The sequence below is a fragment of the Elephas maximus genome, chromosome 6, assembly GCF_024166365.1.
Source record: "Elephas maximus indicus isolate mEleMax1 chromosome 6, mEleMax1 primary haplotype, whole genome shotgun sequence".
Classification (NCBI taxonomy): domain Eukaryota; kingdom Metazoa; phylum Chordata; class Mammalia; order Proboscidea; family Elephantidae; genus Elephas; species Elephas maximus.
Genome location: NC_064824.1, coordinates 49327413 through 49355001, shown reverse-complemented (window position 1 = coordinate 49355001; position 27589 = coordinate 49327413). Strand labels below are relative to the sequence as shown.

Here is a 27589-nt window from a genome sequence, read left to right as displayed (position 1 = left end):
TGAAATCCCTATGGGGCAGTTCTGCTCTGTCACATGGGAGTGCTGTGAGTTGAAAATTGACTTGACAGTACCCAACAACAGCAACAAGAGTTCAGTGTAGAGTTTTGGGACACAAGTTGTAAAGAGCAGACATTTTCCTGTTTGGTCCTTTTTGCATATTGTTCTAAAAATCTGGATTAAAGAACTCGTTGATGGCTCAGAGTTCTGAACGACTCTGTCGTAGTATTAACAGAATAGATGCCATTAAATTTCAGCGTGACCTTCCTTCATCCTCTACTGTGACCTAAGAGTCACCAACCACCATGAATAGTAAAAGGGCCTAAAAGATGTTCATAGAACTGCACCTGTTGTCTCTCTCCTCCCTCCTCTTCATTGCCTCTGCTTCTCTCCAGTGATTATCATTGACTTTTTGATGGCAGTTCTGTAGCTGTACACCTGTAGGAAGATAGCCTTCTCTCATTAAGTAAGAGACCTTGGACAATTAGTCAGGAAGTACAATCAAGAAAGATGCATATTTATTCATTGTGTAAGTATTTGAGTACTTTGTGTATGCCAAGTTCTGTATGAGACACTTAGGTTTAAGGCAAATGTAAGCCATTTCACGCCCTTTGTGAGGTTATAATGCTTTCTTGAAAATTCTGATGTTTTATTTTAGTATTTGAAAACAGCTACTTTAAAATATAAAGAACTTCACTTTTAAATGAAACTCTTTAGTTATATTTTTTTTAATTGACATGTGCAAGTAATTAATAGAGCTTGTATTTTTTCTCAGAGTAGTGGTTGTGTTCATTTTACTGATACTTTTACAGACTGTCTCAGCTGCTTCCAAGAATGGTACATCTACCAACAAAGACAGAGAAGATGAAGACATAGCTAAAGGTAAACGATCAAGCATGTGTAATTCAGTGTTGCTTAAAGTATTCTCGCCAGGACATTTTATTGAAATAAAAATTACAATAAAACTAGGTTATACTTTAGTTCTGCCTGAACATAAAAACTAATAGGGTCTGAAAAGTAAGAAAAACAAATGATATGGTATAAAATGGATTGAATTCATTGTCCTTAACAATAATATGTAATTAAAGTTCTACCTTTGGAGAGATTACATTTCACCGTTTCTTTAATGCCGAAGTTATGAGTCAAGCACAGAAATATGTTCATGGCTTGCTTGTCTTATATGGGAAGCTACCCATATTATAATGTCACAATCTGTTTCCTATAAAAATAATAGGTGTTGTATGTGACAGGCTTGTGATAGTAAGGAATGAGCAAAAACTTTATTTTAAAAAATGCCGCGGTTCTCTGCCTCCGTTCCCCTCTCCCGCAAGAAAAGTTAAAATGTTCACTTTTTAAGATTTTAGTTGGACAAGTAAAATATACTTCATTAAATTTGTTATCTAATGTTTCTTTTTTAAACTTTCTTAAAATCAAAATTCTGGTTATCTTTTTTTCACTTTAATTTTTCAAACTAGCTATTGAATTATCGTTGCAAGAGCAGAAGCAGCAGCACACAGAAACAAAATCCTTGTATCCACCTGCAGAAATTCAGTTAAATAATAATAGTGCAAGGAAAGTGAGAGCTTTATACGATTTTGAAGCCGTTGAGGACAATGAACTCACCTTTAAACATGGTGAAATTATTATTGTTTTGGATGACAGGTATGTTTTAAATATTTATTTCTGGACTGTTTTAAAGTTACTGAGTGTAAGTCTAGAGGTGTGAATATTCAGTTCTTTGACTTTGTTGTAGTCAAGTCATAATAGAGCCTCTTCATACTGTAATAATTTTTTTTCTAAAATAAGGATTAGACTAGGTAATGTAAGTTTCTTCTTCTTCTTTTGTTAAATTTGGTAAAGAAATACCCTTTAATATCTTGAATGAAAGATGTGTTTAATGTTGCCGACGACCACAGTTGGGAAGCACATGCCCAGTCATTAGAATGCATTTGCCTTAGGAGTTGTTCATACGAAAATTACTGGCAGAAAAGCTTTCAGTATATAGCTATATAAGCTTTGATTAAAGCAACCAAAAGCTGTGCTTGGTTCCTCCCCATTTCTTTTCTTTCTTAATTAAAAAGTTTATTGTGGTAAAGGTAAAATACATAAAACAAAAAGTTTGCCGTTTTAACCCTTTTTAAGTGTACATTTCATTCACGTTAATTACATTCACCGTATTGTGCTGCCATCACCATCCTCTATTTCCAAAAGTTTAACATTACCCCAAACTGAAACTCTGTATGCCTTCAGTAACAACTCCCATTCCCTTCTCCCACTAATAAACTTTTGTCTTTATGCATTTGCCTAATCTAGATATTTCATGTATGTAGGTTCATATAATGTTTTTCCTTTTGTATCTGACTTACTTCACTCAGCATAATGTTTTCAGGGTTTATCCATGTCACAGCATGTATCAGAATTTCGTTTCTCTTTATGGCTGAATACTATTACATTGTGTGGATATACCACACTTTGCTTACTCATCTGTTTATGGTCACTTGGGTTGTTTCCACCTTTTGACTATTGGGAGTAATGCTGTAGTCCTTCCCATCTATTAATGTACTGTACTCTCCCTCAGAGTTTCTCTATCACTGAAAGCTCTGATAGAGAATAGATTTATTTATATTGGACCTAATTCTTTTACCTACTTTTGCTTTTATAAGAACTTGATGAAATTTAGCAAGTGATACCTAACAGCTTGTAGCTATGAACAGAGGCTGCAGATATATTCAATATCCATTATAAACAGCTAGTAGGGACATACTTACTAGTCTAGCATATTTTTAAATGGCTAGATACACAAAATGGATTACTTTGCTGTAGTAATTTTTTTTTTTTTTTAGCAAACATTATGTAATAAGCTCTGTTTATAATGAAAAAAGATGAGTTAGGATGCAGTTCTGTCTTTATAAAACCTAGGGTGTAGTAGAGAAGTTAAAATTACTATACCTAACATTGTAAGGAAGGTAGAATGTGGTGAATGCCATAAAAAAAGTACTGTCAGGTTCTAGAGGAAAGCAGATTTACACCCAGTACAAGCATGTGGGAAAGAAAGCTCATCCAGGAGGTTCATTTGGGGTGAACCTTGATTGATTTTGGACAAGACAGGATAAAAAAAAAAAAATTTTTTTTTTTTTTTTTTTTTTAGGATACTGAGAATAGGAAAAAGAAAGTAAGAATTGTGTAATCAAGATAGCACTGTGTTCGTTTAGAAAACTATAATTATTTTTCTTTTAATTATTTTCATTATTTTTTAATAATCTGGAGTGGAGTACGTGCTACCTGAACACTGAGGGTCTGAAATGTCAGGCTTCTGAGTGTAGTCTTACTTTGAATATCTACCAAAATGAAAAAGCCTATGCATTTCTGATATCCTCCTACAACTATAAGATTAAAGACATTTATGAAAGAAATAGAAACAAAACTACCAAATGAATACTTTTTGCTCTGAGTTTCAAATTTAGAGCATTACTTCTAGGTAATAAGAAATATTTTCGGGAATAGATTGCTGCTCACAAGGTAAATACGGTAGTGATTAATGAGTCGGGTCCTTCAACAGGTCTGCCCCACCCTGTGCTGTGTGCTAGCGCAGTTCTCTGACTTTATTCTAACTGCCGTGAAGTTTTCATATGTGCAGTATCTCTTGACATCATTTGGCATTTATGTGGCTCAATTGCATTATATACCTACAAAAGTCTGCTGGCCTGCAGCAAGTAAAAGGTTATATGTTACCATGGTGCACCATGTTTTTTCCACTGATGTCTGATTAAAGCCCAAATTGCTTAAATTACAGACTCATATAAAACTGTTTCTAGTTGAGACTTAATTACTGCAAAAGAGAACTCTTTTCTTTGTAACTGCTAAGAGAATTCAACATGAATTCAACATGATGGCATATGTAGGTCGATTGCTGTCATTTTGATGATAGGACACCCCAATTTTACAGTAGCCACAAACATGCTTACCAGTACATTATGGGTTAAATGTTGTCATTCTGTGATTGGCTATCACTGGCAAGATTTTAAACACAAATGCAAACTCGAGTGTTAAAATTATCCAATTTGGCAATCTTAGGTTAAAAGGAGGTCATCAGATGATCCAGGAAATGACTGTACCCATTGCTTTTAGATTGTTGTGGAAGTGAAAGCACAAAATTAAAAATTTCCCATATAGAACTTGAGGTTCCTTGGAGATACCTCATTCTTGGACCTCAATTTAAGAAATACTGACTCACTCTGACATTACTGGTATGAATCAAAAAAAAAATAATAATAACAAATGTTGGAGAGGCTGCAGGGAGACTGGAACTCTTAAGCACTGTTGATGGGAATGCAAAATGGTACAACCATTTTGGAAAATGATATGGCGCTTCCTTAAAAAGCTGGAAATACTATATGATCCAGCAATCCCAGTCCTAGGAATATATCTTCGAGAAATAAGAGCCGTCACATGAGTAGACATACACACATCCATGTTCATTGCAGCATTATTCACAATAGCAAAAAGATGGAAACAACCTAAGTTCCCATCAACAGATGAATGGATAAATTATGGTACGTACACACAATGGAATACTGCACAACGATAAAGAACAATGATGAATCTTCGAAACGTCTCAAAACATGGCAGAATCTGGAGGTCATTATGCTGAATGAGATAAGTCCATCACAAAATGACAAATACTGTATGAGACCACTATTGTGAAAACTCATGAAAAGGTTTACACACAAAAAGAAACAATCTTTGTTGGTTACGAGGGAGGGGAGAGGTGGGGAAGGAAAAACACTAAATAGACAATAGCTAAGTGGTAACTTTGGCAAAGGGTAAGATAGTACACAATACTGGGGAAGCCAGCACAGCTTATCTAAGGCAAGGTTATGGAAGCCCCACGGACCCCTCCAAAACTCCCTGAGGGACTGAATTACTAGGCTGAGGGCCGTGGGGTTCGTGGTCTCAGGGAACATCTAGCTCAATTGGCATAACATAGTTTATAAAGAAAATGTTCTACGTCCTACTTTGATATGTAGTGTCTGAGGTTCAAAAGCTTGTGAATGGGCATCTAAGATACTCCACTGGTCCCACCCCATCTGGAACAAGGGAGAATGAAAAAATCCAAAGACAGAAGGGAAAGGTAAGTCCAAAGGACTGACGGACCACAAGCACCACAGCCTCCACCAAACAGTCCAGCACAACTAGATGGCGCCCAGCTACCACCACTGACTGCACTAACAGGGATCACAATAGAGGGTCCCGAACAGAGCTGGAGAAAAATGTAGAAGAAAATTCTAGCTCACACACACAAAAAAGATCAGACTCATCGGTCTGATAGAGACTAGAGAAACCCCAAGAGTATGGTTCCCGGACACCCTTTTTAACTCAGTACTGAAGTCACTCCTGAGGTTCACCCTTCAGCCGCAGGTTAGACAGGTCCATAAAACAAAATGAGACTAAATGGGCACACTAACCCAGGGGCAAGGATGAGAAGGCAGGAGGGGACAGGAAAGTTGGCAATGGGGAACTCAAGGTAAAGAAGGGGAGAGTGTGGCATGTGGTGGGGGTGGTAACCAACGTACCAAAGCAATATGTGTATTAATTGTTGGATGAGAAACTAATTTGCTCTCTAAACCATCTAAAACTCAATAAAAAAGAAACACTGAGCTGGTAGAAAAGGCACTCATTTCTTATTAACAGAATATACCCAGAAAGCCCTTCATTTTTTATGTTTTTAGCTTTATCTCACCATTCCTTGTTTGTCCTTTAAGTGCCATTTCAAATAATCAAGTGGAACTCTTACAGTTCCAAAGATGTCATGTTCTGATTAGACCTCTGTGGCATTGTACATTTGGTTCTCTCTGCCTGGAAAACCCCGTCAAAAGAGGCAAAAACATTCAAAAAAGAAAAGGAAGTTTACTTGGAAGTAAGGTTTGCAAGGGAGCCTAGACTTCAGAAGGGTTGGCTTCTCAATAAAAAGTAAAATGGGTGTTTAAAGGAACCCCTCCCTCCCCACCCACCCCCATGGGGTTACCAGGTTTACAGTTGGTGAGTTCAATGGTAGAAATAGTAGTTTTCTCACATGATTATCATACCCTGATCATCATTGCAAGTCAGCAAATAGTTGTTTTTGCTAAGAAGTCAGTAGCTAAAAGGAAAGGTTCAAGTTTTCATTTGTTTTGGAGACTTAAAACTTTATAGTACGGCTTTATTTTTTATCTCAGTGTGCAGAATATTTTCTTATCCAAATGATAACCAAAACAAACGTGTTGCTGTCAAGTCAATCCTGACTCATAGTGGTCCTATTAGGACAATAGAATTGCCACTTAGGGTTCCCAAGGAACAACTGGTGGATTCAAACTGGCAACCTTTTGATTAGCAGCTTGAGCTCTTAACCACTGTGCCACCAGGGCTCTCTCCAAGTGTTAGCAGGACAAAAATAATACAGTTTTTGTTTCCAGAGCCCTAATTGCCTTTTTCTTCCAATGAATGCCTACTTAACCTTCAAGAACTAGGTCGAATTTTACATCCTCTTAGAAGTCTTCAAACCCTTTCTGCCTTTAAGTCCCAATAGAGTTAGAGGTTCCAAACCTCTGTGCTGCTGGAACTGCTTGAACGTATGTTCTGGCATTTCTTATACTGTATTGCAATTACTCATTTACAAAAGTCTCTCCAACTAGATGAGTTGATTCTAAAGGGGTTCAGCAATTTCCTGGGTTGGAGGTAGGGGAAGGGGAAAACCCCAGAATGTAAACCAGGTAACATCATTTTGTTTGGTGGGGGAGATTGAAAAACACTGTGCTAGATTATAAGTTTCCTGAGAGCAGAAAGTATGCCTTAATTGTCTTTGTAACTTCAGTGCTCAGCTATTAGCCCCTCTTTGGTAGGTTTTCAGTAAAGTTAGCTGAATAATCAATTTGTTGAAGATACAGCTGTGCCCCTTACATTCACATCATTTTTCACTCTATTGTGATATATTCTTTCTTAATATAAAAGCTCTAAAAATAAATGCTGCTTTTAAATTTTTCCTTAATTATCAAATGCTTCGTGGAAAGTTACAGTGCTGAATCACCTTAGTTGAGGAATTTAAAATTAAAATATTTTATGCCATTAATGTTCCATAGAATCAACTGGTAATGGAGAGGGTATAGTAACAGATGGATTAGGGTTAGAAAGGAGTCAGTGCTTTGAAATGACGTTTGGTTGGTTTGATTATTTTTATGCTTCATCAAGGAGCGCACAACTGTAGTTGAGGAGGTAAATCATGCTACAAGAGAGGAAAAGGGGATTTCTTTTAATCCTGAATAGTCATCACATACGGTATCTTAGAATTGTTAATACAGCCATTATTTTATGGTCTTAGGAATTTGGGAGATATATAACTCTTTCATATCTTTTGATAGTTATAAATGAAATGATGTTTCAGAATCCTAGAAGTTAATTCAGCCTTAGAACACCTTTCCAGTAATTCAAATTTTGAGAAAGAGAAAAAGTTATTATTTGCAGATACTGTGATTGTCCATGTAGAAAGCCCAAGACAGTCAATGGATAAATCATTAAAACTGATGAGAGTTTGTTAAAGTTGTTGAATACAGGCTCAACATACAAAAATCAGTAGTATGCTTTACTCTAAACACAACTATCATATTTTACGCAAATAACACAGCCTTTTGCATTTGCTTGCTGGCTTGGCCTCCTCCCTTGAGGCATCCTCATGAGTGCCTCCATGCCAACCCTCTTTTACATACTACTGTTTAAAAAAAAAGTGTACTAAGGAAAATACCTTGCAGGAGCAGGACACAGCAGGCAAACAAATACAGAAGATGTGTGTTATTTGCATAAAATAACGGTAATTAGAAAAGAAAATAGAAAAAATACCATTCCCAGTACTGTGTTTTTACACAAATAACGTGCGCCTTCTGTGTTTGCTGAGTCTGCCCTCCTCCCGTGAGGTATTTTTGTAAGTGCGCTATGCTAACTTTTTTTTACAGCAACTAGTGGAAGAGCCTTGGCGTGGAGGTACTTGTGAGGATGCCTCACCAGGGGAGCGCATGGCTGACAAATGTAGTGGGTGTGTCTTATTAGGGTAAAAATACTGTAGTAACAAAATTATAATAAGTTATCTAGTAATAAATCTAACAAAGACATGTAAGGTCTGTATGGAGAAAATTACAGAATTCTTTGAAAGCTGTAAGAGAAAATCTGAATAAATGGAGAGAGATACCATGTTTAATATTGTAAAGATTTAATTTTTCCTGTACTCATTGATAAGTTCAGTGGATTTCCAGTTAAAACCCCATCAGGACTTTTTTCCAGAAAACCTGCAAAACAGGTTTTATCATGGACAATAGATGAAAATAATACAGAGAGGGTACTTTCTTGACCAGGTATCAAGGCATATTTACAAGCTGTAGTAAATAGACATGTATACCATTCAGTTGAATGCAAAAATTAGACTCATGAACAGAGAGCAACTTGCTCTTTGAAAGATGGGGTGTTATAAATCAGCAGAAAAAATGATGGACTAGCCCATAAATTTTTTCTGGGATGATTGGCTTTTTATATGGTACAAATAAAATAAAACTTGATTCAGCTTTACACAGTCTATAAATTTTAATTCTGGGTAGATTAAAGACCTAAACATGGGAGGGGGATAAAAAAAGACAAACCAAAACTATTAGAAAAACATATAGGAGAATCAATATATGAGTTTAAGGGTATAGAAAGATTTCTTAAAGGTATAAACCATAAAGGAAGATTGCTAAATTTGATCACAAGGGGGGAAAACACCGTGGAGTAAAAGAAACTGTAAGCACGTTAAAAGACAAGTAAGATCCTGAGAAAGGTATTTGCATAATTCAATCGGTTGCTATTCAGGGTATGCAAAGAAGCCCTACAGATCCATGAAAAAGACAGCTGACCCAGTGGGAAAAAGAATAATGGGCAAAAAATATAAACAAGCAGGTTACGGAAGACACAATCCGAATTATCAGCAAACACACAGGTGGATTTTTTTCTGTTTTGTATTTGCTTCTAGAAACTAGAAATAAATCTCTGATGGTGAGCAGACTAGAAAAGCTAATGAGGTGGGATTTCTCTACTGGCTTAGTTACCTTGTATGACATTCTAACATTCTGCTCAGGGAGGGAGGAAGGTCAATTGATACAGCCACATTGGGGAACATTTGGGAATTTCTGGTAAAACTGAACGTGTTTTTTGTGCTGTGGCCCAGCAATTCCATGTGAATAAGCCTAGAGAAACTGTTGCAGGTATGCCCTAGAATCTAGGATGATCATTACTCCAATGTTCATAGCAATGAAACGCTGGAAACAACCTCAATGTCCGTCTGTATGGTAATGATAGATTAAATATGACATATTCCTGTGATGAAACATCATAATTTAAAAGGGATAAAAATAAGATTTAAAAACATTAATAAAATGAACAAGATATATAAAGATTAACATCTATATAGAGAGTTAGATACAGATCTATGTAAAAGACTGAATGGATGAGATGATGGTGTTGGTGTGGTAGGATGGATATGAGGTTGGGACTTGAGGTTATTGATAAAGGAGACTTCAGCATTAACTATAATATTTTATTTTGTTAAAAGCCCAGAACCAAATAAAAGCAACTGCTGATTAGTTTTAAAGCCAAGTATGGGAATCTGGATGATTGTTTTATTTGTACTTTTCTATGTTTTTTTATTAAATAAGGAGAATGACTGTAAATAGAGCTGGATATGAACTAGTATTTTCAAAGTAGGCTAAATTTAATTTTTATTTTAATTCCTCTTAACACTAATGTACTCAAACATAGAGAAACAAAGGACATTTTTGCACTGTATTTTCAGTGATGCCAATTGGTGGAAAGGAGAAAATCACAGAGGAATAGGACTCTTCCCATCTAATTTTGTAACAACGAATTTAAACATAGAGTCTGAGGCAGGTAAGTTAAATCTTAGAGAAGGTTAAATTTATTAAAGTATTTTACACTTGAATTTTATGGTTCAGTTTTAAATATAGGTAGTCCCCAACTTACGACAGGATTCCATTCTGACAACTCCGTCTAATTAGGTTCTGAAATTAAGTCGAATACCTCATATTTTTTTAGTTTTCATTGTTATTGTCTTTAATTATGAGTATGTTTATAAATCCAATCCTTATTTGTCTTTGGGGCTTAACATGAGAATGATAACATCAGCAAATTACGCATTGCAATATTGTATGTAGTACACATTACTGACGATAAGATGTACCAGGATGGGGAATAAAAAAGATGGTTGTAAGTATGGTAACATGAATTTTTTTAAGTTGGGGACTACCTCTGTAAGGTAGATAGGCATTTAACTCTTGTTTTAAATTATTTATTTATTGGCATTACAATTTAACTGATTTCCTACCAAGCTAAGGGGTTGTTAACTTATCCCAGGTCAATTCCAGGAACTGTTTCCTTACCTTGTTTTAAATATTCTGAGAATTAACTTAGTTAAATATCAGGCACAAAATCATCTGTGACCATGTAAATATTTAACTTGACCCAGTTATGTAGTGCGAGAGGCAGTTTGTGTCTGTGCAGTACAAAGAGTATGGTTTTTCTTTATCATTGTAGCACCAGGTGTCAAGGCATGGGGGTGTGGGGGCTTGGTGAGCAGGTGCTGAGTGTGGTTGCAGGGGTTGGGAGTACTCCCAAGTTTTAGGCTTTTTCTTACATTGATTTGATCTGAAGGAACTTAAGGCAATAATGAAGTTTTTTTTTTTTTTTTTATATAATCAAGACCCTAATATGCCTGGCTCAGATCTTCTGAGCTTCACTCAGTTCTGCAGCAGTAGACAATAGTCCTCAGTTGCTGTCAGCCTTGCTGAGAAAGCATTCCATTTCTCATGCCTGCAGGGAAGTGGGGGGCTGAATGTGAAGAAACAGGTGATAATACTGATGATGATGATGGTCAGAAGTAATGGCTAATGGTTATTGAGCATGCACTATTTGTCAGGCATTGTGCCAAGCCTTTTGTTTGCACTGTCATTTAATTCTCATAACTCTGTGAGCTAGCTGCTTTTGTTATCCCATTTTATAGATAAGGAAACTGAGGCTGAAGTGTTATGTGACTAGTAAGTGATAGAGCCAGGATTCTAAAGACAGCCAATCTGGCCTTAGAATGTACTTACATTGAAAGAGATGGCTAACTGCTGAGACTTAAAAATCCTTTGGACTTAAACTTTGTTATAAATAAAACTACAATAAAAATTGTCTTAGTAAAGATTTCTGTAGTAGTTTTATTTGTACCAAAATTGACTATATTAAAATATAGTACATCCTAGCAGTATTCCAGTGAACAATTAGTTTATATGTATTTGGAAATTAGTTTTCAACTTTCTTTTTATGAAAGGGTTTTATATGTGTTGTTTTAACTATTATCAAAGTTAGATTGAAATCAGGCCTATTTTTTCTTCACATAAGAAATAATATTTTATAACAAGGAAGGAGTGTAGAAATAACTCATAAATTTAACTCTGCAGTTAGCTAAATAGATCATAATCTACTCCCTTGTGTATTTATTCACTCCAGTGGTAACACTCTGTTTCTAGGGAAGTGCCTGTAATGACAGCTCCCATTTATATTGCTCTCTTGTGCCACTAGAATATACGCTCCTTGAGGGCAGGATTCTTGTCTGTTTTATTCACTGGTGTATTCCCAGTGCCTAGAATAATGCCTGGGACACAGTAAGTGCAAAATAAATACTTGTGACATGAATGAATGACCATATGTAATAACGTATGTTTATGATGAACTGTGATGACTGTTTAAAGGGCTTCCTTTGTTTTTCCTCGTGGGTAATCATGCTCTACTTATAAATTAATGGCTAAAATACCCAAGTAAATACTGAAGAACTTACAGTTTACTTTGTTTCCATAGTGGCTGTGGACCAATTGAATGTAATTGATGATGATGTGGAGGAAATTAAGAAATCAGAGCCTGAGCCTGTTTATATAGATGAGGTAGAGTTCTTCTTTTGTTTAGCAGTTAAACTATCACAACTTTTAAAATGTATTTTATATCCTTGAGAATGTTTGGCAAGAGTAATCTTTATGTTCGTTGAAGTTAAAACTTTTTTGAGTTTTCAAAGTGCTGTATTACGTTTTTTTTAGGATAAGATGGATAGAGCCCTGCAGGTACTCCAGAGTATAGATCCAACAGATTCAAAACCAGACTCCCAAGACCTCTTGGACTTAGAAGGTACTTAGTGAATATTTGGGATTATTTTAATGTAATTCAGTTATTTTTAGCTGTTCATTATGTCTTCTGCTTTGTGTTTCCTTCCGGAAATTAGAAATAAATTTCTGATGGGGAGTAGACTGTAACATAGTGAAAGTATTCCTTGGAAGGTGTCTTCAGAAACCTGTGCCTCCTTTTCAAAACAGAAGTCTTCGTATTTTCTATAAGCCCACCAGTGAAACTGGCTGATGAGATTTTTAATCCAAAAAAGGAGAAATTAGAAATAACAGCATATTAATTGAGTCAAAATATTAGAAAATCTTATTCCTGTTTTAATTCTCTTGTATCATGATTTTTTTTTTTTTAGATTTTTTTTCAGATGAGTTTTTACTTATTATTCATAGCCTTGTATAAACTGTGTTCATTATCATTTTTTTTTATTTGTATCATGATTTTAAAGATCAAAATTATATGTGATCAGTGTTAACTTTGTAATGTAGTCATTGGATGTATGCTGATGTGCATTTTAGTCCCTAAGAAAACTTGAAGCAGTTAAAACAAAGTTCTTACTTTTTTTTTTATTTCTGTGGTAAATAGATAAATCTTGTGTATGTTTTTATAGTAGAAAATCTGTGAATATAGAATATTGTGCTATTCATTGTATCAGTGTTTACATTTGGAAATACACAAAAAGTATAATTTTGATGTGGCTTAAATATAATGAAAAATGTTCATATCTACACATGGTTACATATTTTATATACTCTGGCTTAAATTCATTTTACTTAGATAGTAGTAGTCTTCTATGTATTTTTAAGACTTTGGGACAAACTCCAAATTTCAGTCTGTAAACTTGTTTAATAGTTCCAAGGAACATGATGGGATTTCTGTTTTAATTTTGACCTTGCCTTCGGTCACGTGACACTAATATTGAAGCTGAAGAGTATTAAAATTAGATCTTTTGTAGTCCATTCTCTAGCATAGACTTAACTTTCTGTGTATTGTGCCTGGCTGGATATTGGTGCTTTGTTATTGTAAATTGTTGAAACTAGCCTAAACTGATTTAAGGTTCTAGATTTTTTAAGTATTTTTGTATTTACAGATACCTGTCAACAGATGGGTCCAATGATAGATGAAAAACTTGAAGAGATTGATAGGTGAGATTTTTCACTCAAGCAATGAAAAGTATAGGTTACTTATGTAAACAAGTATACTTTATAGTTTACTTGTTTTTGGTGGAACTTTAAACTGGGGCTGTTTTGTAGAACTGTACAATCTGTTGGAATTGATGATGAAAAGCTCTTACAAAATTGATAGCAAGGTCGTACTTCTCATTTTGGTAGCATCCCGCCCATGGAAATGTAGTGTGCTTAGAATTGTGGACTCTTGCTTTTATAGCGCCGATCTTTATCTTCTTACTTGGGCTGGAATTAAGGGGATAATAAGTAATGAAGAATAAAGTGAATAAAGCATAAAATGGGAAAATAAAATGCCTAGGCAAGAGCTCATCTGTTATGTAAGAGATCGTTTGTTATGTAGTGAAAAGTGGTAGTTGTAAAATTTCAGATTAAATTCCTTAGTATTTGTGAAGCTAAATCCAATGCAACACAACTTCTTCTCTTCTCATTTTTCTTCCTTATATTTTTGTCTTTCTATTGCCCTTTCGGAAACCTTGATGGCATAGTGGCTAAGAGCTATAGCTGCTAACCAAAAGGTTCGCAGTTCGAATCCACCAGGTGCTCCTTAGAAACTTGGGCAGTTCTACTCTGTCTTATAGGGTTGTTATGAGTTGAAATCGACTCGATGGCGGTGGGTTTAGTTTTTGTGGTATTGCCCTTTTAATTTTGTCATCTTGTCTAGTCTCGCTGTACTTTAGAAATAGCAGCACTGAATGATTGACTATCAGGGTTTTGAGTTCTTAGTTCTGCTTCTTTCACTTACTCTTCAGAGCTTTCTTTGAAGTTGGAGGAAGAACCCATAGTGAATGGAAGACAAGGGATACGGTCTTAGTGTTCTGTCATCTCTATCCCTTTCTGTCCCTTATTTATTAAGCTTCTGTATAAAACAGCCCAGGACAAAGGGATTAGGTAAGGACCAAAGCAGTAAGGAGAAAGAAACTATGTTCTTTCTTAACTGCTTCTACCAGAGAACTACAGTAGCAAGACTCTTTACAGTCACTGAAGTTTGTACTCTTTGTCTGATGGGGGTATTTTTCATAAGTTCTTTGCATTTTTCTATAGAAAAATGACTCGTTAGGTGCTGTCAAGTTTGTTCCAATTCAGCAACCCATTGTACAACAGAACGAAACACTGCCCAGTCCTGCAGTATACTCACAGTCATTGCTATGTTTGAGCCCATTGTTGCAGCCACTGTGTCAGTCCATCTCGTTGAGTGTCTTCTTTTTCACTGACCCTCTACTTTACCAAGCATGATGTCCTTGTCCAGGGACTGGTCCCTCCTGATAACAAGTCCAAAGTACAGGAGACGAAGTCTTGCCATCCTCGCTTCTAAGGAATATTCTTGCTGTACTTCTTTTCAGGAAGATTTGTTCATTCTTCTGGCAGTCAGTATTCTTCACCAACACCATAATTCAAAGGCCTCAATTCTTTTTTGGTCTTCCTTATTTATTTTCCAGCTTGTGCATGCATGTGTGTAGGTGTCACTAGGGTTGCAATTTTCATAAGCCTTTTTGGAACCTAAAAGCATCCTGTATCCTATCAACCCAGCAATTTAAAGCCCATACTAAATATATAGAAATATATGCAAAAACCATCAATTGCTCATATGCAAGTTCAAGCTGAAGCTGAAGAAAATTAAAACAAGTCTTCGAGAGCCCAGATATGACCTTGAGTATATGCCACTTGAAGTTAGAGGCCATCTCAAGAATAGATTTGACCCACTGAACAGTAGTGACCGAACACCAGATGAATTGTGCGATGATATCAAGGATATCATACGTGAAGAAAACAAAAGGCCATTAAAAAGACAGGAAAGAAAGAAAAGACCAAAAAGGACGTCAGAAAAGACTCTGAAACTTGCTCTTGAATGTGGAGCAGCTAAAGCGAATGGGGGAAATGAGGAAGTAAAAGAGCTAAACGGAAGTTTTAAAAGGACAGTTGGAGAAGACAAAGTAAAGTATTACAATGAAATGTGCAAAGACCTGGAGTCAGGAAACCAAAAGAAACACTTGGCATTTCTCAAGCTGAAGGAACTGAAGAAAAAATTCAAGCCCCGAGTTACAATATTGAAGGATTCTATGGGCAAAATATTGAATGACACAGGAAGCATCAAAAGAAGATGGAAGGAATATACAGTCAGTGTACCAAAAATAATTGATTGACATTCAGCTATTTCAGGAGGAACCCATGGTATTGAAGGAAGAGGTTCAAGCTGTACCGAAGGCATTGGCGAAAAACAGGGCTCCAGGAATTGGTGGAATACCAATTAAGATGTTTCAACAAAGGGCTTCAGGGCCGGAGGTGCTCAAGTGTCTCTGCCGAGAAATTAAGAGTCAGCTACCTGGCCACCAACTGGGAGAGATCCATATTTGTACCCATTCCAAAGAAAGGTGATCCAAAAGAATGTGGAAATTATTGAACAATGTCATTAATATCACATGTAAGTAAAATTTTGCTGAAGATTATTCAGAAGTGGCTGCAGCAGTACATTGACAGGGAACCACCAGAAAGTTTAAGCTCGATTCAGAAAGGGATGTGGAACGAGGGATATCATTGCTAATGTGAGATGGATCTTGGCTGAAAGCAGAGAATACCAGAAAGATGTTTACCTGTGTTTTATTGACTATGCAGAGGCATTCAACTGTGTGGATCATAGCAAATTATGGGTAACATTGCAAAGAATGGGAATTCCAGAACACTTAATTGTACAAATGCATAACCTGTACTAGACCAAGAGACAGTCGTTTGAAGTGAACAAGGGGATACTGAGTGGTTTAAAATCAGGAAGGGTACGCGTCAGGGTTGTATCCTTTCATCATACTTATTCTATCTGTGTGCTGAACAAATGATCCAAGAAGATGAACTATTTGAAGAAGAACGCAGCATCAGGATTGGAGGAAGACTTATTATCAGCCTGCAATATGCACATGACACAACTTTGCTTGCTGAAAGCAAAGAGGACTTGAGGCACTTATTGATGAAGATCAAAGACTACAGCCTTCAGTATAGATTATACCTCAACGTAAAAAAAAATCGTCACGACTGGACCAATAGGCAACATCATAATAAACAGAAAATATTGAAGTTGTCAGGGATTTCGTTTTACTTGAATCCACAGTCAACACCCGTGGAAACAGTAGTCAAGAAATCAAACAATCATTTGCATTGGTCAAATGTGCTCCAAAAGACCTCTTTAAAGTGCTGAAAAGCAAGGATGTCAGTTTGAGGACCAAGATGATCCTGAACCAAGCCATGATGTTTTCATTCACCTCATATGCATGTGAAAGCTGGACAGTAAATAAGGCAGACCAAAGAAGAATTGATGCCTTTGAATTATGATGTTGGGGAAGAATATTGAATATACCATAGACTGCCAGAAGAACGAACAAGTCTGTTTTGGAAGAAGTATAGCCAGAGTGCCCTTTGGAAGTGAGGATGGCAAGACTTGGTCTCACATACTTTGAACATATTATCAGAAGGGACCAGTCTCTGCAGAAGGACATCATGCTTGATAAGAAAAAAGGAAGACCCTCAAGGAGATGGATTGACACAGTGTCTGCAATAACAATCTCAAACATAGCAAAGATTGTGAGGATGGCACAGGACCAGGCAGCGTTTCGTTCTGTTGTGCATAGGGTTGCCGTGAGTTGAAACCAAGTCGACGGCACCCAACAACAACAACATGTGCAAAAATTTAGCTCCTAGGGTGTCCATCAAAATATTATTTATGACAACAAATTTGGAAGTAACCGAAATGTCTCTCAGTGTGAGACTGGTTTAAAAAATTATCAGTGAAAAGCATTGTCATTGATAAGTATCTGTTGACATGGAAATGTGTCATAATATGCAGAAGACATAGTATAATTTTTTTGTCGATAAAAAGAATAAAAGAAAAAGTCTAGAAGAATTAAAATTTAGAGCCACCTTTTCAGATATGAGCTATTTTTGAGTAAGAGCTCAACCGTTAGCTAGTTTTCTTTTCAGGTTCTGAATAGCCAAACTGGCATTTTCTTGTTCCACGACCATTGACTGTAAGTGCAGCTTCTGTTCTGCACAGTGCTTGCTGTTCTTCACAAATTTTTATTGACTGCAATTGTTGAGCCTTCAGAGATGAAGCAAATATTAATTCGTGTGCTAAATTTAAAAAATAATTTATGTTGCTAAAGACATGCTTAAAAATTTGAAGATTATTAATGTACCTTTCCTCTGTATGGATTATTATCTGTTTGTTACTCCTATGAAGAAAAAAACTTTACTGTCAGACAATTAAATTTTAAGTTTCACTTTTATCTGTCATTGTACAGAATGGAACTCTGTGGCATTTATAACTCTTAAGAAATTGTATTAGGTAACCATGTAAATTGACTCCAAAAAAGTTTAGATAGCTTTATTAACGAGAGAGAGCCATAGTGTGGACTTGACTATATTCCAGACTTTTGTGATCTTTCTCTTAAACCCTCCAAAAGTCATTTTCTACCACTTTGATCAAGATGCATTTTTCGTTCTTCCGCAGTGTATCCTGCTCCTGCCTTTGTCTGTACTGTCCCACTCACCTGCCGTATTCTTCCTATTCTACTTTGCCTGTCCATCCTTCCTCAAGTGCCAGCTTCTCCATAAAGCCTTTTCAGTTTACTGCAGCCCAAATTGATCTTCTTCTCCTCTAAATTCTTCTGTTTCCTAGCTATTTCATATAATTTTGCATTCAATTATATGCTGTCTTACATCATTTGCCATTTTTCATGTTCTTAGCCTTGTCTCCTTAGTAAATTGCAGTCTCTTTGAGAGAGAGAACCACACTTTCTGCTTAATTTTCTCTCTTCTAATAAAGCATTGGGTACAGCTCAGTAAACAGTTTTTGTTGTTTGAAGTTGATTTCAAACATAGTGATCCATCACCTTCTGCTGTGTTTCATCATCATACTGCATTTATGTAGACCAAATCCTTCAGTTAATTCTTAATCACACATCTGTTAGCATGGACACTAATTTCTGAAGCTTCCTCCTATGTAGTGTGTGACTGATATTTTCTGAAACTAAAGTTTGACCTGCTTTGTATAGTCACACATGCAAGAGAAGCAATAAGCACTTTTTTTTTTTTTTGGTTGAGAAATAACAGATTCTAGTAGTGGAAAGTTGACAGGTCTTAATAGGACTCAGTCCAGGTCATTCACCTGGTAGCCCTTTGTCTGTTTACCTGATTCTGCCTCTTATCGCTCTTCTCTCTGTGTATGTATAGAAAGGGCCACATTTAATAAGCGGGCTTGTGGATGCTTTAGGCCAGATAAAAAGTGGCTGTTTAACTTTTATAAACTCATCAATTGCAAAGAGTTCTTTTTTACTCCCAGAGGAAGGCAAAAATGTACCAAGTTAGAAGGATTTGCTCTGCAGTTCCTTGGGTAAATTTGAAAATGCTGTTATTTGGGTTTGCTGTTACTATACAATAAGATACCTGATTTTGCTCGTTTTCTCAAAAACAAACCAACAAACGAGCAGTAGAGATTAGTTTATATATATGTTTTCACTTGCATTTTCAAGAATAATATTTTTTTTTTTCAGTTAATCATTTCATGGATTTAAACAAAATGTGCGTGATTTTTTGAGTGTGTGTGTGTGTTTATTTCAGTCATTTCTCTTCAAAACAGGCCCTGGACTTTGCCCTAGTAACTTTACTGAGATTTATAAGTAAGGCTTGCACTCTTACCTAGGTTAAGAAATAGGTAAAAAGTTTCTTCTAGAACCAAAGTTATGAATTGATGGCATTTTATGAGGCATGAAAAGGACTTTCCCTAATAATTGTGAAGTCGTATCAGCCTCGCTATTACGAGACTTAAATAGTCCCTCCTCTCAGTTTTTCTTTGTGTATATTCTTTCATTGTCTGTAAAAAGAACATTTTAAAATATGAGTAGAAAATGTGCTAAATTTAAGAAATAATATATGTTGCTAAATACATACTTAATTTTTTTTTAAAGATTATTAAAGTGCCTTTCTTCTATATCAGGAAGCATTCAGAATTGTCTGAGTTGAATGTAAAAGTCTTGGAAGCTCTGGAACTGTATAACAAATTGGTGAATGAAGCACCAGTGTATTCGGTCTATTCAAAGCTCCACCATCCAGCACATTACCCACTTGCATCAGCTGGCGTTCCAGTGCAGGTGAGCATGTTTTCTGAGAACATTTTTCAAATTAAGGAAAAAAAGTCTTTCAATTAAAGAAATTTTTGTCTTAAAGCATAGTAGTAAAAGTTCTGTGGTCCATGAATAAAATTTATCTTGGTGGTTTCAAGAAATATTAGCTAAACAATTCTTATTCATAAGAACAGATTCAGATAGTGATATTTCATAAATACATTTTAGTTGAGTTTTGAGATGAGCGAAAAGACCATTAAATGAGGGGGGTAGTTGTTCTTCATATGCTTTTGTAAGTTTAAAGTGATTTAGGACAGTGCCTGTCATGTCAAAGTCCTCCGCAAAGGTAGCAATGTATCCCTGCTGCTCGGTAAGCAAGATTGAACGTTTATTTACGAGTGTCTCTCAAGGTGTCTTTGACTTACATAACTATTAAGACGCTTAGTTAATGAACTTATTTTGTTCTCAAAAGCTTGATTTACTTGTCCTTTTCTTAGATGCATGACTTAAATTCATAAAAATTCATGCATGAGGAGGGTATGCAGCAGGCCTGTGAGGTAGTGACAGACTCCACAAGCCATCTGTGAGCAGCATCATTTTCCAGTACTTTGCACCTTTACTGTGCTTGTAAACTGAAGTGAAAACTTATGTTTATCGGTATCCCCATTCTGAAGCCTTTTTCAAGTTTCAGCCAGTTAGTGATTGAATTTCAGAATGAGCTTCAATGGACAAAATCATGTTAATTTATGAAAACTGGTATGGAAAGGAGTGTGTAAAGGAGACACCAATGAGAAAAGCTAGAATGTGGGTACATAATTTTGATGACTTGACACATAATTGTTAAATAAGAAAAGAATAGTTACTGTGGTAACTGTCATATCAGTTAAGATGCATTTATCGAATATGCCATGCCCTAAACTTTTGGATATGATGAAAGAGTCAGATGAGAGTAGAAAGGATCTCTGAGTGCAAAAGACAGCTGAAGTTTCTTCAATATTGCTTTTGTCTTCAGAGATGTTAGCTGCTGCTGTGAAAATGGAGCTAACTGGAAAAGTCTGCACCATTGTGTGATAGACCTGTGTGATGTGTGTGCTTGCTTGTATGTGAAAAGGGTTCTTCGTCAGTTCTGTGTCAGGTTTTTGTATTTAATTGTATATTGTTTACATACCTGTGTTTTGCTAAGAACAGTTCATTTTTGGAAAAAGTTAATTTTCTATCAATCAGTTTGATTTGTCACATAATCTATATCTGCGCCCTTCATACACAAGAGCATTTTAAATATTCAAAGGATCTTACTGTAATGTGAAAAAAATATATACTTATTTCTGTACTAGAAGCAGTTGGGGCAACACACCACTAGTAGCACCTGTGAAGCCCTAAACTGCAGAGGAGATTTGTTCCCGAGTCTCATCCAGTTGTCAGTGGGTTGTTAGGTGTCTGTTAAGGATGTGACACAATTGCAGTTAATGTCATTTGTTTGGCATCTCTAGCATTCTGAATGTTCATGTGGATGATCTTTGCTTTAAAAATAGCTGAGTTTAAAACTAATGTGGCGATAGTTCCTGTTCGATACTTATTAAATACATGCGTTGTTTTAAATGCTGTATATAATAGGCAGATAGACGACCCTGTCCTTAAGGAGCTGTTACCCTGAAAATTAAGTAGGGCACATATAAATACCCAGAGACTTAGGCCTTTTTTTTTTTTGGTATTTCCTGAGGCTGCTTTGTCGTCTTTACCCACAACTGCTTATTTCTTCTTTCCTGTCTGTCCTAAAGACAGGAAATAAAGGAAGCCTGGCCAGTGAGAGTTCACTGCCCTGCCCTGGTACCATTTGTTTTTCAACTTTTTCTCTTAAGTTGCATTCTTAGGAAGGAATTGGATGAGTCATCCTTGGATGGGGGTAAAGAAGACCATTCTGATGGTGTCTTGAAGTGATGGTGAGCTTCCCTTCAAGGGAGTGAATAGTTTTCTTTGGCTTTACAGCAAACCCTATCTATCACAGAGTAATAGGCAACCTCGGTGGATTCCAACCCTTTACTTAAAAACACACCATCTCTCCTCCTCCTTTTTGTCTTCTTCCCTCCAACCCCCACCCACAAAATAGCAGAACAACTAAGCAAATCATAAATGTCCGTAGATTTGGCACTTTGGTTTGAAAACCCTCCAGTCTGAACCAGGGTGGATAGATGGGTGGATCTAGATTGCTCCCTAAAGAACTCTAATATCAGATTTCATTTAAGACTTTCAGAGTTTTAAGACTTAAATGAAATGAATTAAATATTAGAGTTGTAAACATATTGTTAGAAAGATGTTTTAGAGATCAGTGAGTCAACTTCTCCTATTTGGTTAATAGACATACCCAATTCAATCACATGGTGGAAACTATATGGGTCAAAGCATTCACCAAGTCACTGTTGGCCAGAGCTACAGCCTAGGGCCAGATCAGATTGGTCCACTGAGATCTCTGCCTCCAAATGTGAATTCTTCAGTGACAGCACAGCCTGCTCAAGCTCCATACTTAAGGTAAGTTATTGAGAGCTGTGTTAATTTTGTAATTATGTATATTGATTTTCCATAGACTTTCAGAATGACATTATGTAGCCTCTTTTCTTCATAATAATCATGTTATCTTTTACTGTAAAGATGAAGTTATAGAACTGCCCATTCCTAGTTCTGGGATAAGAAGGTGGAAAGGTGCTACTCTTAGCTCTGAGGTGGTTGCCCGGACCTCTGCTTATAATGTGGGTCCCTGGGACAAATAAAGTTAACTGTCCTTTGTGGGTACCGATTCCATGATATCCTTCGCACTGTGCTGTAATCTTTTCTAGTTAAGTAGTCTCGAACATATTTACCTGCATGTACTCCTAAAAATCAGAAAACTGTTGTTACTTTGATCCTTAAAAAATACGTGTTTTTGAGCTGCAGAATTTGTGGTCTACTTTTTCATACGAATAGTCCCATTCTAAGAATTATGTTTATATCTGGCTTTCTGTTCACTTTGCTTAATATACAAAATGTTCATTGAGTATAGTCATGTGTAGACGATCTCTAGAGGTGTCCTGGTGACGCAGTGATTAATCGCTTGCTGCTAACTGAAAGGTTGGTGGTTGGAACCCATCAGCTGCTCCCAGGGAGAAGGGTGTAACGGCCTTAGAAACCCAGGGAGCAGTTCTGCTCTGTCCTGTATGGTCGCTTTGAGTCGGAATTGACTCGACAGCATTGAGTTTGGTTTTTTAAGATGATCTCTAAGGTTTCTTCCCACCCTTAAATTCTGTGAGTGTGAATTTTAAATATTATGTGAAAATTAAGTAAACCTATTCATTATTGGTGTTCGGTTAAATTAAAATGTAAAATTTTGTTATCCTAGGTGACACTAGGAATTACGGAAGGAAAAACTAGAGTAGTGTAGGCATAAATTTGCCTGTATTGCAAGTAGTGTATTTGGTGTAATTTAAAATTGTATCTATTTTAAAAGAAGTATATGCCACGGTAGTTACAGGAACAATTTGGCGTGAATATTTAGCTTGTTTTTTTTTTGTGTGTGTGTGAAGCGTTAATAGTAAACTACAGGGCAGGACTATCCTCAGCATAGATTCCAGGATGCTATGCATATTACACTGTTCTCTCTACTTTTTAATTATCGTTGTGTAGGGATTCTGGTTAAACTGACTTGACTATCAGGGACAGCCTTGCAAGTGAAATCCCTACCAAAGGAAAGCCTAAAAGCTGTGTGAGGAGAAGAGCTAGTTCCCTCTGTGTTGTATTTTAGAGCTTGGGGCAGGGAAAACAGCTGAAGGTGCAGCTCTGAGTTTGGGGCTTCATTCTCGTAGCAGCTGACCAAGGGCACCCCTGCCAGGAGCAGTTAGCACCCCCTCAAAGACTTTTAAATGCTTTTAGTGAGAGATTTTGGAGACCCTGCATTAAATAGGCCTTATAATATGATGTTTTGCTTCTTTCTGAGTACACCTGTCTTCTTACCAAATGTGAAAATCTCATTATCAGTATTTGATAGCTGGAGTGTTTAAATCATAATCAGAGTAGCAGTGCTACATAAACTTAAAAAGAAGATGGGAAAAGCATTTTTATTTTGTCATGATGATTGCTCTCTGACTAATTTAAATAATGTAAAGTAAATATGGTTTTCTTTTTAAAATCTTACTTGTAGCACTGGACAAGACACCATTTCCAACCCCGCTTATATGCACCAGAACTCTAACCTTCAATCAGCTACTGGTACAGCTGCGTACACACAGCAGATGGGGATGTCTGTGGATATGTCGTCTTACCAGAACACTACTTCCGATTTGCCGCAAGTGGCAGGCTTTCCGGTGGCAGTTCCAGCTCATTCAGTTACACAGCAGCAAACAAATTACCATCAGCAGCCTCTCCTATAGAAACAAACCAAGCATTTTCTTGAAAGTATTCGTTAAGTGTATTACTCAGCCCTTAAGATTCTCGTCTGGAAATATTAAAAAAAAGTTTCTCTCAACTCAAAAGGACTCTGTATAAATAAAGCACAAAAGCCTATCTTCCTCTACCAAGGCCATAAAGGAAATTTTTCAGCTCAGTTTGTTTGAAGTCAAACTTTTGATCAAAGGGAACTTAAAGATGCTTTTAGTTAGTTTTATCTTACTTTAAAACCTAACCCCATGACACTAAACAGCATGAGTTAGGAGTGTAAACATTTTACTTTAAAGAAACCATCTTTTCCCCCTAAAACATTATGATTTCTCCTAAAACGTTGGGAGAGCACCGAAACCTTTAAATGTCTTTTGTCTGTACTTTTTTTTTCTTTTTCAGTTTCCCACACACTATTATTTTAAAATGCGAACATCTTTTTGTGTAAGCGTTTAGCTTGCCAACATATTTCCTTTTGGCTCCTTAAATTGCAGTTGTGTTTGCTGTACTGTCAGTTTTGCTCTCAGTGTTATGTTGAGTAATAATTACCATATAATTGTCTACAGAAGCAAGAGCAATTTGAAAGGAAAAAGAATGTCTTCTGTATAGTAACTGTGAAGACCATATAAAAGCAGACGTGCGATGAAACATAGAGCCAGACCCCCAGTCATGCCAACAGTGGGCTAAGGAATGCCCCATAAAACATTTGCATGCCCTGGGGAAAAGCATTTCCTTTCCTACAAGTGTCCCCGGTATTTAGAATTGCCGCTAATGACCTTTTCAAGTGACTCTAGCCATTCTGTAATGAAGATACGGCCCATTTGGTTTCCTTCCCAAAGTGTGTCATGTAGAGATACACCTACTCCTCATTTATCCACAATCTTGTTCTCCAGCATTTCGCATTTACGACAGTAGTAAAAAATCTACTGACTGCTTTGCACATTGACAATGTACGTCTGGCAGTAACAAACGCGAGATATGAGAGTAATGCTGGCTGTGAGGGTTAAGGTTGTGTGTCAGCTTGTCTGGGCTGATTCTCAGTGGTTTGGCAGTTATGTGATGATGTAATTAGGCAGTTATGTAATGGTGTAATTTGGCAGTTATGATAGGGATCCTCCATTTGGTGATCAGATGTAAGTCATCCTCTATTTTTGCATAACACTGGCTTCGCATAACGACCTGGTCTTAAGACCCTAACATGTTGATAAGGAGTGGGTGTACTGTATTTCGTTTTTACTGATTATGCTTGAATTTGAACCGTGAAACATTCCTAATAATTTCATGTGATGTATACCAAGCATGGATGTCAAGTGTGTGTTTACTGGTGTGTTGGGTTGAGAGCTACAGCTGCTAACCAAAAGGTCGTCAGTTCGAATCCACCAGGCACTTCTTGAAAACTCTATGGGGCAGTTGTGCTCTGTCCTGCAGGCCGCTATGAGTCAGCATCGACTTGACGGCAGTGGGTTTGGTTTTTTGGGTGCTTTTAAAAAGTGTTTTGAGTACCTCTGCTATGCCAGGCTGTTGAAAAATTTGACCATTCCTTTCAGAAATAATCTAAGTCTGTGGAATGATAGCAGGCACCAGATTGATAGTTTTTTTGAAGGCTAAGTTTTAAATTTTTAAGTTTTAAATTTGTTTGTAGGACTAATAGATGCCCATACTATAGGAATTAGATAGTAAACCAATAGGGTTTGTTTTCTCTCCTAAAAATTTACACAGCATATCATTTACCAACTTTTTATATAACACAAAATAGAAAATACAAATAAATATGCTTACAGATAGATGATACTTAAATTGGAAAAAGCAGTGGACATAAATTTAATTTCTAAAAAGTTACTTGCATGGAAACATGATTTCTACATTTGATTTTTAAAGCATTTAATCTTTCTACTAAGAATCCATTTGAGAACAGTTCTCTGGAAATTTTTGTCATTAATCTGTTTATAGAAATTTGCTTAGCAATGTGCTTCTTTTTCAAAGAAACTGTATCCTAGAACAAAATAATCTGTTTAGTACTTGGTCTACATTTAAATGGAAAACAAACCAACGAACCAGTATTTGGAAGCCCAATTTCTGTCATTGTCTTATTTCAGATATAAATAACTGCAAAGAAAATCTTAACCCTTGATGTCTTGTGTTCTCTTTCCCATCCATGCAAATTCAATTGTATAGTTATAAAAATTGTTCTAAAATGGCACCTTTTTTGGGAACAAACCTTCTGTTCTTTTAAAAAAAAAAAAAAAGCATAAAAATTTCCAAAGCTGCTCTTGATAATCGACTCGATGGCACTGGGGGGGTTGGGGCTCTTGATAATAGTTAATGTTTGCATATATGTGGGAAATCTTACCTTTTTTCTTTCAAACTGTACTTAATAAAGTTATTTTAATGTTTGTGTAAATATTTCGTGTGTAATTGTCATCTGAATTGTAAAAGCTTAATTCAGCATAAGTCTTTGAGCCAGTATGAATGGTGCACACTCACTAAATCAAGATCGGCCAATTCAGCTAATACAGTTTTGCATGGGGCCCTGGTGGCACAATGGTTAAGTCTACAGCTGCTAACCAAGAGGTCAGCAGTTTGAATCCACCAGTTGCTCCTTGGAAACCTTATGGGGCAGTTCTGTTTGGCCCACAGGGTTGCTATGAGTCAGAATCGACTCAAAAGCAATGAGTTTTGGAATGTAGTTTTGGAACAATATAACATGTGACATGTATGTAAATAGTGTATATTGGCATTTATCTGTGAAATTTTATACATGCAGAAGTTTTTCTCTGTCTTAAATTAAAAATAATTTTATTTTTGCTTACTGTAATGAATTTTATGTGGTAGGTTGTTGATAGCATGAAAATGTTATTAAATCTGTGTACTGACATGATTTTTTTTGGTGTTAATAAGAAATGCAGGTTTTTTTTTTTCTTTCCGTGATCTCATGAATTGTATTTAAGACCTGTTTATAATTAAATGTTTTCTGCCAGAGGAATTGTCTAACTTCAGATTTCTACATGGGGGTTCATATTTACTGTTTTATATCAAAAGTAACTTCTGCTTTTTCATATGAAATCTTGGTACATTAGAGAGAATTCCTGAAATTTTATAATGGTATTAATTTTATTAATGTAGAAAAATTTTCCCCAGTGTTAAAATATATGAAGTGGGATATGTTCTTATAGTTTGAAAAATGTACAGTCTACCAACATCATCTTGTAATTTGGCAGTTTATTTAGAAAATTACCTGAGTGTTAAGCAGTTCTTTATTATTTAGAATTTGAAATTGTTTGCAGATACATTGTCACCTTATGCTCTTTGAAATAGTTGATATTTAACCACATATTTTACTGTACATTTTGAAAATTGTTATAAAGTTTCACCTTCAGTTTTTTTTTTTAATTTAATAGATTGTAAATTTAAAAAATATTTATGGCGTAGGATTATTTATTTATTTATTTTTAACGTTTTCCTTAGTAAAAACATTGAGTGTCAAGGCTCCTGACTTTTAGGAGAGAATTTATTGGATTGTCATTGTCATGAGAAAGCTGAAGTTATTTTTATAAGTAATAAATTACAAATAATATAGCACCAATTTATCATGCTTTGTTTCTGCCCAAAGATCTTGTTTACTTAAATCTGTTTTAGTCAGTAAATAAAGGGAGGACTCAATTTTAGGATTTGATTTTT

General features: G+C 36.1%; 1 protein-coding gene across 1 annotated transcript in view; it reads left to right on the top strand.

The window, feature by feature from the left end:
* Window positions 1-27191, top strand: part of STAM2 (signal transducing adaptor molecule 2) — a 53436-nt gene extending 26245 nt beyond the window's left edge. Inside the window, exons 6-14 of the mRNA XM_049887251.1 lie at window positions 810-879; window positions 1473-1659; window positions 9845-9939; window positions 11908-11990; window positions 12141-12228; window positions 13310-13364; window positions 19384-19537; window positions 21867-22036; window positions 23679-27191. Of these exons, the coding sequence (XP_049743208.1) occupies window positions 810-879; window positions 1473-1659; window positions 9845-9939; window positions 11908-11990; window positions 12141-12228; window positions 13310-13364; window positions 19384-19537; window positions 21867-22036; window positions 23679-23907 (1131 nt within the window). The 3' untranslated portion in view covers window positions 23908-27191. The remainder of the gene's footprint in view (window positions 1-809; window positions 880-1472; window positions 1660-9844; window positions 9940-11907; window positions 11991-12140; window positions 12229-13309; window positions 13365-19383; window positions 19538-21866; window positions 22037-23678) is intronic.
* The last annotated feature ends 398 nt before the right edge of the window (window positions 27192-27589 follow it).